The following is a 13,682-nucleotide window of genomic DNA, read 5'->3' on the forward strand; positions in this document are numbered from 1 at the left end:
GATCATTTGAGATTTTCTTTTCAATATGTGTGAAAATATATCAAAGTTAGGTTGCAGTCCAATACTTTAATATAAAGTATTTGAGTTAACTTCCAGAAATGAAAGTTGACTGATAAACGGACTTCGTAGTTAGAGGTATAAATATTAGAAAAAAGCTCATATCAGAAAATAAAATTTGGGTCAGAACTCACAAGACTTGTTTGCTTGCTGCAAAACAAATATGTAAATTTACTACACATATATTTCATAGTTATCTAAGTTACCTCCCCTTGTATGGATAAGTTAAAATTTAATATTATTTGTTGGTAACACATAATTTTTCTTCATTTAGACAGAACTCTTCTTGCATATTTCGAGACTGACTGCTTACTGCTATTTCACAATCTGAGAAGGCAAAACAACCCATTGATATCAAGGCACCTGCATACAAGATATGAAATTATGAAGCTTTTTACAAAGAGCTATATTAGTATTCATGTCTCAAAGTTGCAGGCCAGACAAAAAGTCAACATATCCTCAATCAGGAAGGGACAATCCAGACAATCTGGAAATCTCATTATCATTTTAAAGTTCAAGATCAAATATCAAGTCATTCCTTAAAACCCAGGAAAAGTAATAATTGTAACAGAAATATAGGGCAGATGAATGTACAAAATAAGAGGGATGGACAGACAGACAATGGCATTTTGGTATACCAACTCTAAACAAGTGAGGTATAATAATAACAAGTTTAGTTTTATAATGTATAGCTTTTTTATATTCAGCACTTTTTCTCAAATACAACACAAGTGAAACAGATGAGAATAAGCATTATCTTTTATACTTTTCATAAACAGTTGATAAGACTGTTAAAAACAAACATACAAGACTGCAATTGACAATGAAATGTTGACAGTTTTCATGCACATTTTCACAAACATAAATCTCTTTTTATTCATATTGTAAAGGAAAAAATCATTTCATTTCATTTAATACAGCTCTGACTGATACTAATTTTTGTAATGTTAATAACTCCTACTGTGGAGAACCTTCCAAGTAGGTGCATTACTCTGACCACCAATCGTCTGTTAAATATATAAACTTTCATAACAAAAAGAGTCTTCTGAATAAGATATATTATAATAATTACTAAAAAATGCTTACGATAACAAAACACTTCAATACTTTTTCAAATATTTTTTTCAAAGTCAAAACCTGAAACAGAATTCTATGATTGGTTTAAGATGGTGGATATCTTACATATTGCTAAAGTGATCTGTAATTGAAAAATTAAAATACACAAAAATAAGTTCAGTTACTTTTATTGAAAACTAGAGGCTCTCAAGAGCCTGTGTCGCTCCCCTGTTAATGTGTTTACTGATGTCGGCCATCTTCGTTGGTAGGCGGGGTCATTAGACACTTTTTTTTAAAATAGATACCCTAGTATTATGATTGTGGCCAAGTTTGGTTAAATTTGGCCAAGTCGTTTTAGAAAAGATTTTTATACAAGTTACAAAAATGACGAAAAGTTGTTCAATATTGACTATAAAGGGCAATAACTCCTTAAGGGGTCCTCTAACAATTTTGATCATGCTGACTTATTTGTAGATCTTACTTTGCTGAACATTATTGCTGTTTACAGTTTATCTCTATCTATAATAGTATTCAAGATAATAACCAAAAACTGCAAAATTTCCTTAAAATCACCAATTTTAGGGCAGCAACCCAACAACAGGTTGTCCGATTCAACTCAAAATTTGTGAGGGGATATATCTTATTCTGATGGACATTTAAATCTTGAAAGATTTGCCCTAAATGTCTTAGTTTCAAAGATATAAAGCAAAAACTGCATTTTACCACTATGTTCTAATTTTAGCCATGTCGGCCATTTTGTTTGGCAGGCTGGGTCATCGGACACATTTTTTAAACTATAAACCACAATGATAATTGTGGCCAAGTTTGGTTAAATTTGGCAAAGTAGTTTTGGAGAAGAAGATTTTTAGAAAAGTTACAAAAAATGACGAAAAGTTGTTAAAAATTGACTATAAAGGGCAATAACTCCTTAAGGGGTCAACTGACAATTTTGGTCATGTTGACTAATTTGTAGGTCTTACTTTGCTGAACATTATTGCTATTTACAGTTTATCTCTATCTATAATAGTATTCAAGATAATAACCAAAAACTGCAAAATTTCCTTAAAATAACCATTTCACAGGCAGCAACCCAACAACAGGTTGTCCTATTCGTCTGAAAATTTCAAGGCAGATAGATCTTGACCTGATCAACGATTTTACCCTATGTCAGATTTGCTCTAAATGCTTTGGTTTTTGAGTTATTAGCCAAAAACTGCATTTTACCCCTATGTTCTATTTTTAGCCATGGCGGCCATCTTGGTTGGTTTGACGGGTCACGCCACACATTTTTTAAACTAGATACCCCAAGGATGATTGTGGCCAAGTTTGGTAGAATTTGGCCCAGTAGTTTCAGAGGAGAAGATTTTTGTAAAAGTTTACGGACGACGGACGACAGACGACGGACGACGGACGCCAAGTGATGAGAAAAGCTCACTTGACCTTTCAGGTCAGGTGAGCTAAAAAAACAAAAACAAAACAAAAATTTGCAGGTTTTATGGCCTATTTTGTGTTGCTATCTCATTAATGCCAAATTATTCAGAAAAGTAAAATACTTATTGAAAAAAAATTATAACTAAATCCAAACCAACCTTTTTACAGCCTTGTTTTATCCATGAACAAATTGTATATATTTTTAAAACAGTCTGAAGATTGTATTTTTGATAAGACCTTTAAATCTGAAAAATGAATTTACTTAAAATTTTGCATTAGGACATATTTTTCTTCTTGAATTGGTTGGAAGTTTATATATCCAATAAATATCTGAAGCACTAACAACTAATGTTACAGTAAAGAAAATAAATATAAGTTGCAACTTATTTCAGTGTTTTTGAAATGAGTTCCATTGAAAACCATAAATAAAATGCCAACTGAATTAATATATAACAGTTAAAATCTTGTTTAAACAACTTGTGGAGAACATTAATAAGCAGACTTACTAATTGCATTGACTATTGTAAACCAAATCTTTATCATGCTGAAAGACGGACAAAGCATGAATTAGGGAACAAAAGTATATGTCAAATGAAATACAAGTATACAATACACCCATCAAAATATCCACACACATACTCTCTCTTGTTTACAATGCTCACATATAAATAAATAAATTTTGTTTTTGGCAAAAAAGTAGTAATAATTAATTTATTAGATTCCAACTAGGTTAAGTGAAAGCGCCCAAAACCCACAAGTAAAATGACATAGTTTTAAATTATATGTGTAGGTTAATTATTTTATTTAAGGTTGAAGGTTGCTTGTTTAACCTCCAGTGGCAGATATTTGTATGCATATTCCTGATGCAGGTTACGATGAAAGCTAAATTATCACAAATTGTATTGTCACACAATTCTGATGTGTGTTAAATGTTTTATTATATATACTATGTATATTATAAATTAATTATGCCTTATTTAAATTAATAAAAATATTTACCACTGAATCAAAATTATACTAATGTCAAGGAAAAAAGGCCAGTTGCTGCTATTTTGATAGTTGCCCTGGTTGAATGACATTTGTACTAGGAGAGGTCAATATGTAGGACATACCCTCATGTACTCTGTACTCCACTATACATATAACACACGACCAGAGAGTGATGAGAGAAATCACACATAGACTATACACATAAACCAAATAACATCTATATCAGCACACCTCTACTATTTAACTGACCAATGGTCAACTTTGTTTGGAAATTAAATTAAACATTTATCAACATCTTCATTCTATCTTTGACTTAACATTACATGTAAATAAACATATATATATCTTTCATACAAACTAACATAAAAATATATTTTTCCTTTTAAAAAACACAAAAACACATAATAATAACATATAAACTACACATATGAGAATAAACATTGTCCTTGCATTGTTTGCTCTGCTAGATCTATGTGACTGCATTGTTTGATATCAGTAAAAGTAAAGTGCTGTATGGGAGGGGTAAAATTATAAATTACTTGAAGGATCTTTTACAAACATATCAGTATACCTTCCAATTGTGTACTTCAAAATTGATAAGTAGATAGTACATAAATTTTACAATTTGATATTTTAAAATGTCAAATTATTATTGAAAACTACTCATAATAACTGATCTTTTTACCTAACTATAAAATATGTAGATTTCTCACAAAAATCAGGTCACATTACATTTTTTCCTATTAAAATGAACTGGTCATCACTCATGATATTCTGTGAAAAATAATGTAGTTAATCAATGTATCTTTATTTCACTGCAACATTGCATGTGTAGAATACTGTGCATGAAAACTACCAACAATCAAGTAAAAATATAAACCTATTCTGGTAATGTGTAACAAAAAGAAAACAAAAATGAAGATCTTTATACAAAGCACCTTAGGTACTTACAAAGGAGATACATACATATAACAGACATACTTAGAGTATGCCTGTTTCACGTTCCGCCTGATCAGTTATATCAGGCAACCATTTATAACGGACATTTATTCTCAACAAAATCTGCACTCTGGAATCACAGTTAAATGTACTGGGATAATAAAGGCAAATAGTGTTGTTACTATGGCAATATCATTTGTTTCAAAAAATGGGAAGCATTTTGAATTGAAAAATTATGGAGTAGGGTACTTATCAGGCAGTATATATTACAGGTATGAATAACAATGTTACAGTGGCTAATTATTCGTCCTGTAAAGAATTGATTTGCTCATTAGATCAACAGAGTGTAATATATATTCAAGTCATTTGCGTATTTTTCATAGAAACCAACATTAAAAAAAAACAAAGTTAAGGTACATGCTTTGGGAAGGTAAGTTCAGAAATGTCACTTAAAAACAATTGAAAAGGCATCCAGGCAAATTTCCTTACAAAACTTAGATATAATCAATCTTGAGGAGTTCTTGGTTTAAATGGTAGCATCATAGTTGGCACAGATTTTTGTATAATTTAACCCTTATAATAAACTGGTAGTGTCTGAATCCTTATTAAAATATGTATTTTTTTTCTCCCAATGATTTTTAGTTCAAGGCAACAATGTTTTTGTTTTTAAGGACCCTAGTTTTTTACATTAAATTTTTTTTAATCCCAAGAATTTCAAAATAAATAGAGTTACTCCTCTTTGTACAAAATACGCTGACCATTTTAAAATCTGAACAGTTCATCCATATTGGTTTTTGAAGTTTTAGTGTCCTAAATATAATCCATCTTCATGCTACTTTGAAGCAAAAATTTATACAAAAAATATAAAAATACCAATTAGTCCTGATAAAGGCCTTTTTTTTCTAAACTGGTTTTGTTTTTTAAATTATTACTTATCTTTAAACAAATTTAGAATCAAATACTGATGTAGGGTTGGTCACACAGTAGGGAATTCAAAATTTTTATATTTCTCGTTTTAGTAAAAGAAGGAAAGGGCATGGAAAATGTCAGGACCAGACATAAAGTTCATTTCTATCTAATAAGATATGCCACTATTTGAATAATTCAACACAAGGGAAAGTCACAATTATCTTTTGAACATTGAATAAAAAATGCTGAAATTATGTTTATCCAGTATTTCAAAACAAGTGACAAACAAATTATGTTACAAAAAAATCACATGATATTTTGTATGCAAAGTAATTCTATCACTTAAAATTGTCACAAAAACAATGAAATTTCTACATGCACATAGGTCATTTCTCTTTAAAACAGAAAAGGTGTATATAATTGAGAAACAAGATGGAGAGAGATATAGAGATAGAGAGAAAGAGAGTTACATATAGACAAGAATTGTTTGCTCCAATGAGATCATAGGAATCATCATAATATTGAAATATGTCTGATACATAGCAGACAATTATTGATAGAAACATACTGGTAGTCGCCTAGATATGTCAGACTCAGCAGACAGTTATTATGCAATTGACTACACACACATAGTGTGTAAAAATATTTAGTTTTTTTTACATGTGTATGATACAACAGACAATTAGTGTTTATTTAACTTGAAATGGTATAGTCTTGTTTATGTGTCTTACACTAGAGTTAACAGCTATGATTTTAATACAAAGGACAAAAAATAAACCACCCCCCAACTCCTCCTCCCTTATTGTAGTTACTGTTTAATCCCAAATTACAAGGAAAATTCATCTAAATAAATTAAAGAAATTCAATGGAATAAGACATAAAGTTAGCAAGGCCCTTCTTACCAATAAACATTCACATCCATGCAGGAAGATTTCCTACTGGAAAATATAACCTCTCTATTTCTTATTATCTCAAGTATCTCGAAATATTCCAGATATAAAATGTAGATTTAAGAAAAATAATTGAAGAACTTGAGACTAAAGCTGGTTCACAATAAAATCTGGTATCACAGTGCAGTGAAATAGTGATTATTTATCCCATCCTCTGTCTTAAGCAGTTTTATTCCATATGAAAATATTTAATGCCTTATTTTATATTTTCTTTATCATCACAACTGAAACCATGTGTGTCCAGAATATTTGATAAAAATTCATTTTAAACAAGGATATGTGTCCGTAGGACAACATGCCTCATTCTTCCATTTCCATGTTCATTGAACTGTAGAATCTGGGTAAAATAGGACATCATGCCTCATTGTTCCATTTCCATGTTCATTGAACCGTAGAAGTTGGGTCAATACCCTATTTTGTCATATTTTTTGTTAAATTGTCGTCACAATAAGAATGTTTAATCAGTTTGAAGTTGATGTGACCTTCATGGTAAATCATTTTGAACTTGAACCAGATTTAGGACAAAAGGACACAAAGATTATACTTTTGTAGGCTGAGAGATCAAAATGTGTTGAAACCTGAATTGCTTGAATGTAACTTCATCTGAACAATATTGACTTCATAATTTTTTTAAAGCTCCAGATTAAATTAAAATGAGTTGACCATATTAAAATGGAAATGGTTTCGGTTGTGAAAAAATACTAAGTGTTTACATGACATTATCCCCTATCCAAAATCCATTCATCAGGCACACAAAAATGGTCCCATTAACATTAATAAAGTCATCAAAGTAGGTAAGATTGTAATCAAATGCCTGTTGTTAGAAACAATCTTTTAGAACCAGTAATTCATAATATTTATAAAACACAGAATTTGCCACTTCAGAATCAAAACTGAAGGTAAAAGACATTCTTCACACATCCTAACAATTTTTTCTATATTTTGAAAATTTTAGCAAGAAATGGATTAGATTTTAAAATAGTGATTGGCTCCTGGCATTTTAAATATTTAATATGAATATAGGTGTATTATCATTCTCAGATACAGTTAATGCATTTTTACATAATACTGAAAAAATTATTCAATTTATTAATTTCACAAGACAAAGTCTTGCATGACCAGAAAGGACTAATAATAGTTTTAATAATATGGAATCTTTGAGAATGAATTCATCTTAAATGAACTCTGGTATCTTTAGAACAAGACAATTCAATATAACAATTCCATCTTCTTACGAAAAATAATTTCTTTAAAAAAAAAAATGTCATTATTTTCCTTTCCTTTAAAATTATTGCATTTTTCCTTAATTGAAAACCTATAAATTATTAATGACAAAACTGAATGTTGAAGTTTTCAATTCTGCAAATGTCATTTCCCTCGGAACAGAAATTTTCTCTTTTGAGTTGAAGTTTTAATTTCCTGTCAGTTTGTATATTTCTGTATAAATGTCATAATTTGGTTTAGTTCAAAGTGTCACTACAATATTAACAATTATGCCATATTGGGTTTTATTCCTTTACCAGCCTAGTTTCAAATACTTTTTAATAATAAAAACATTATTACAATCAACTTGTTTCTAAAATATTTTTTTTTTAAATTATTAATTTGACAGCCTTTGAATGAACTCCCCTAACATACTGATCAGAAATATAATGCGATATCAACCAATGTTATCCTTTTTGGTTAAAAATAGAAAAAAATCATATTGTATAATAGATTTTTTTATCAAATTCAAGGTTCAAATAATTTTTTAAAAATAAATATGTATAAATATATATAATAATGAAACTTAGTTTAGAGAAGGAAGGTATTTAGGAAAATTAACATGGACAAATATTTCTTTTCCTCAACACTTTTGACAGAATTAATTTTGTTTTGCATGGAACATCAGTAAAAATAAATCACAAATACCTCGTTTCCTTAATTTCTATTTAATATTCTTACTCTAAGCAACCATAATCTACATGGGGATTACATTTATTAACTGACGTTTCTCATTTTAATGTAAATTCAGAAATTATTGCGATGTTTTTATTATTGCGAAAAATGTGACAAGGTAATAATTGCATTAATGTAAACTTGCATTTTGAAGTTTTTTATATGAATTGAACAGGACTTTTCTCAATATCGTAAAAATTAAAATCGCATTTTTTTTTCTACATTGACAAAATCGCAATAATAAACGCATGCAATAATTTCTGAATTTCCAGTAGTAATGTATTACAGATTCCAGTTCTAAAAACAACCTGACTTAATATTTTGGCACAACCAGATAGCTACAGATTTAGATAAAACAAATATCAACTTCCCAGGTTCAAGAAAAAAAGGTGTTTCCATGTGAAATGAAGTAAGACTACCAATGTACTGGCCTACATCAACATCAATATTGAAATTAGAACAAAATAACTAAAAACTATTCAGTAAAGCCACAAAGAATAACAATGATAATAAGTGCTGCTTTGCATTTCAACATAAAATGCTTAATTAGGAGCAGGGACAATCAAGTTCTATAACTCTCTCATAAAGATATGTATCACAAAAATGGCATGCCCTTTGTCAAATGATAGACCTAACCAAAGAATATCACAATAGCTTCATCTCCCTTTCAAATAATTTAATAAGCACATGGAAGGAGATAAAATGGCTGCCAACCGACAATCATACAGAATTTTTTGCTGGCGCTGCACTGTTATGATAAACGTTTGTTCCTAAGACTCCTCCTGGATAATCGGGAGGTCGGTCCATATTAACTCCAGTATTACGTGTAGTTTGCCTAAGTTGTCTTGAGGACACAGAAGTTCTATTAAACTGCTGCGGTTGTTGAAAGCACGAATGATTGTTATTTTCTGACATACTGTAACAACGCAACACAGGGCATCCACTATTATTGTCTGTTACTAAATTACTATTTTTGGCTTGGCCAATGCTATCTATGGAGGACGTAGACCGAGAACTATAAGGAGGGGGACTGTCCTTATCGTATACAGTTTTATTTGGTGGTGGTCGAAAGCATATTTGATAATCACTCCTTCGATGACGTTCCAATTTGTTCTGACTTTCTATATAACCCTCCTCCCCATCCTTGGATATAGGGATATGGGGCGGTAATTGAACAGAAGTTTGTGCTGATTGCATTATGATATTGCGTTCACGTAATAAAGCGGTCTGATGCTCGATATTATCCTGATTGGTTGATCCAGTTGATGATGTGGATGGCACATAGACAACCTAGAACGAACAAAACAAAGTAGCTTTAAATATATACACAATAGTATTACAAACTAAACACTCTGCAGACACAAATGTTCATTGCTGTAAAAAATGGAAACTAAAATGATTATATTCAATGCTGGAAATCTATTCTCTAAAAAAATGGAAAACAAAAAAAAATGTATATTCATTGCTGTAAAAATACTGGCCACTGGATGCAAATAAATAGATCTACAATCTGTGATTTTTTTATAGTTTTCCTTGCTTTTGGAAACAGATTTGCATTAGTTAATTTAATATAGTTTAAAAGAATATCTTTTATTTCCCTTTTATTTCAGCATACAATCAAGTTCTGACCATCAAGATATATCAGTGTATCCCAAACTCTGTCAGACCAACAAAATGTCAGACAAAAAGTCATTCTGTCAGACAGAACCTTTAGGATTTTTTGGTTGAATATATAGAAGAAAAGTTGAAATTTCTTTTTCCGTCAGACAAACCCTAAAACAGTTTGGCACAGACTGATATATTTTGAATAAACCATTTGTTGCATGAGATATCCCATCAAAACTAATTCAGAATATCCTACCTAATACTGTAAATTCAGAAATGATAGCATGCATTTATTATTGCCATTTTGCATTTTAGACTAAATTGCAAGTTTAAATAATTGCGATTATAACCCTGTTTTTGCAATATATATATAATAAAAAGCATTTCAATATTTTTTTTTTATTTACAGTACTGTTTTTTTTTTTTCATCATATCATTAGAAACAGATTCAATTGCATATTCCTATAAATTGTACAGTTATCTAAACTAGAAAATCCTAATTTTCAAATTTTATATTTATTTTCATACACCTGTGTAAAATAATAAAATTATAACTGTGTATTTTTATACACCTGTGTAAAATAATAAAATTATAACTGTGTATTTTTATACAATCTATATTCATCATGTTCATATATTTTATATATATTCTACATTCATTTATTTTAATTTAATTGTAAAATCCAAAATTCCAAATATTCTCCGATATCATATTTAACTGTAGAACAGATATCTTAAGAGAAACCAACAAGAACAGTGCAATGCATTCTGCAAATTAAAAACAAAATCATGAATTTTGAACAAACCTATAGAAGATGTCCGTTGGTCTGTAAGAAACTCAGAAAATTTTATTTTTACATTCGTTCATCAAAAATAAAAATAATTTTGTATAATTGCTAAAGGTATTTTAAACCAATGAGAAAATTAGAAAATATTACCCATAAAGCCCTATTTTAGAAGAGCCAATCATATTATACAAACACTGCACCCTTGTTTTGTTTAGATACTATTTTATGAGGTATTTTGTCTATTGTACTATTAACACCTATCCAGACATCTAAGTCCTGGCAGGTGAATTATTATAATTTTTACATCACTGTCTCGGGGAGGTTATAAATGCACATCAAAAGTCAAAAGTAGCACACACAAATTGAGAACTCTTGTCTCTTATTTTCTACAAGTATGACTATGATGACGTAGAAAAACTGCTAAAAGATGCTAGAATGTATTACTTTACATACTATAAATATTTCGTATTGCATTTTTGATTTTGAGCACTTATCACTTTTGGACCATAGATCACACATTCTTCCTGGACACACAATCATTGTGAATGCTTTTACAATTATTTTTGTGATCAATTTTGTTAGTTGTTCTTCATGTCTACGACCCTTTACACTGATGTTCTGTATATGGACTAAGTCTCGTCGGAGAAAGAAAGAAAGAACAAGGAACGATAGTATATTTATCACAGAACTTACATATAACAGAGAGGAAAAAGAAATTGCACATGTTCTCCAGCTAGACACACTAACTTGTAATTCATAGACAAATGTAAAAGTATTGGAAAACAAGAAAAGGTGTCAGACTGGTTTACAAAATGATAACATATTACCAGTACAACTCTTCAAATCACAAATATGCAGTCGTTCTGTTCTGTAGTACTTTAGAAAAGTGTAAAATAAAACATGTTAATTTCATTCAAAATATTGAAAAATTAAAAAGTATTTATATGCTAGTTCCAGGATACAATAGTTAGTTAAATGTGTCATGTGTGACTTTCATAATCACCTGACCAAAATGTAGGCATTGTCACTGCCAACACATGTTGAGAAAAAGTTTGATTTTATTCTGCATGAAATAATTTTGAAATTAAAATCTAACCAGATGCAGGGCAAAGCTTTATACGACCACAGACGATGATGACAGCATATTGAAGAACCCCATATATTCAATTTTGGTTGAAATCAAACAAATTTTAATTTTTGACCCTTTGGAACTAAATGTAGACCAATTTGAAAACGGGACAATACTGTGCAATTGAATATTTCTTGCTATTGTGCAAAACTGTGCAATTGAAAATTTCTTGCTATTGCGCAATATTGTGCAATTAGATATTTCTTGCTATTGTGCAATACTGTGCAATTGAAGATTTCTTGCTATTGCACAATACTGTGCAATTGAAAATTTCTTGCTATTGCACAATACTGTGTAATTGAAGATTTCTTGCTATGCGGAATACTGTGCAATTGAAAATTTCTCGCTATTGCACAATACTTAATATAATAATTTTGGACCCCGATTTGGACCAAACTGGGCCCATAATCAAAAATCTAAGAACATGTTTAGATTCAGCATATCAAAGAACCCCAAGAATTCAATTTTTGTTAAAATCAAGCTAAGTTTAATTTTGGACCCTTTGGACCTTAATGTAGACCAATTTGAAAACAGGACCAAAAATTAAGAATCTGAATACAGGGATCAAAGAACCCCAATTATTCATTTTTTGATGAAATCAAACAAAGTTTAACCAAAACTCCCAAAATCAATCCAAACCTTCTTTTTGTGGTCATAAACCTTGTGTTAAAATTTCATAGATTTTTATTAACTTAAACTAAAGTTATTGTGCAAAAACCAAGAAAAATGCTTATTTGGTACCTGTTTTTGGCCCCCAATTCCTACACTGTTGGGACTAAAACTCCCAAAATCAATCTAAATGTCTTAACCAGCTTTTCTGTTTAAACTTAATACTATGCTTAATGTTTTATATAACTTCACACTATATTCAACATATCAATGGTAAGAATGCTCTAGGTGGACACAAGTTATTGATGAAGGGACAAACTTTGTGTAAAATTTAAAATGTCAGACTTGTCACACAACTGATATGTAGTCTAGACATCCAATCAGTGCTCAGACAATAACAAGTCTATACAAAAATAAATGTAAATTCTTCCTAATTTTTTTTTTTTTGAAATTTCTGTCTGGTAATTATCAAAATGACCTTTGAGGTGGAACATTCTTTAGAAAATCAATCTGACCATCATTTCATAAAATAACAGAACCAAATTGTATTGAAAAAAATCTACAATGAACAATTTTTGTATGAAACCTTATGGTGTTGGGTGAAATCTGTAGTGTTGACACTGTATGTTCAGCAACTAACACCTTTAATTTAATACTGATTTAAAATTTTCAAGCATAAAAAAAAAGATGTGGTTTGAATGCCAACGAGACAACTCTTTTTAAGAGAGACCAAATGACATAAAATTAACAACTATAGGTCACCCACCATACAGCCTTTTTTTTTTGGTCTTATACTAAACATTAAGCAACTAATACCTTCTAGATTATTAAGTAAGTTGGCCTATTTCTCAGACAGAAGACATTAAAAAATTTAAATTAAAAAAAAAAATGTTTTATATATAGTTTATGTAGTTTGTATTTTGTTTGCCACAAGCTGTTTGTATGCTTTACAACAAGAAAGATTATTATAATTAAAATACATGTATTTTACAACATATTTTAAGATCTTGTATTGAACCAGCAAAAGTAAATCAAGTAAATAACCAAATGTGTACATATCTTTCGTTTGATATTTATATTTTTAGTCTGTAACATACTGCATCAAACCAGCTGTCACTGTGATTATACGTCACATACAGTTTTAATGGATGAACAGAATAATATAATTCCACAAAACAGGAAACAAAACCAAAAACCAAAAATATCTTACAAAGCAGAAAATCTCATTTTTCAGAAGATCAGTTTTTAAGTAAGTAATAGAACAAAGAAAAATATGGCAAT

General features: G+C 29.8%; 1 protein-coding gene across 3 annotated transcripts in view; it reads right to left on the reverse strand.

Annotated features, from left to right (window-relative positions):
- Positions 1–1,577: 1,577 nt before the first annotated feature.
- LOC143078753 (uncharacterized) overlaps positions 1,578–13,682 on the reverse strand; it is a 90,289-nt gene continuing 78,184 nt past the window's right edge. For all 3 annotated transcript variants that reach the window (XR_012979260.1, XM_076253706.1, XM_076253705.1), the window contains one exon: positions 1,578–9,560. Coding sequence is in view for 2 of the 3 variants with exons in the window: in XM_076253706.1 (XP_076109821.1) it covers positions 8,991–9,560 (570 nt within the window). In the remaining variant the exon portion in view is untranslated. The remainder of the gene's footprint in view (positions 9,561–13,682) is intronic.

Source organism: Mytilus galloprovincialis, chromosome 6 (genome assembly GCF_965363235.1).
Source record: "Mytilus galloprovincialis chromosome 6, xbMytGall1.hap1.1, whole genome shotgun sequence".
Classification (NCBI taxonomy): domain Eukaryota; kingdom Metazoa; phylum Mollusca; class Bivalvia; order Mytilida; family Mytilidae; genus Mytilus; species Mytilus galloprovincialis.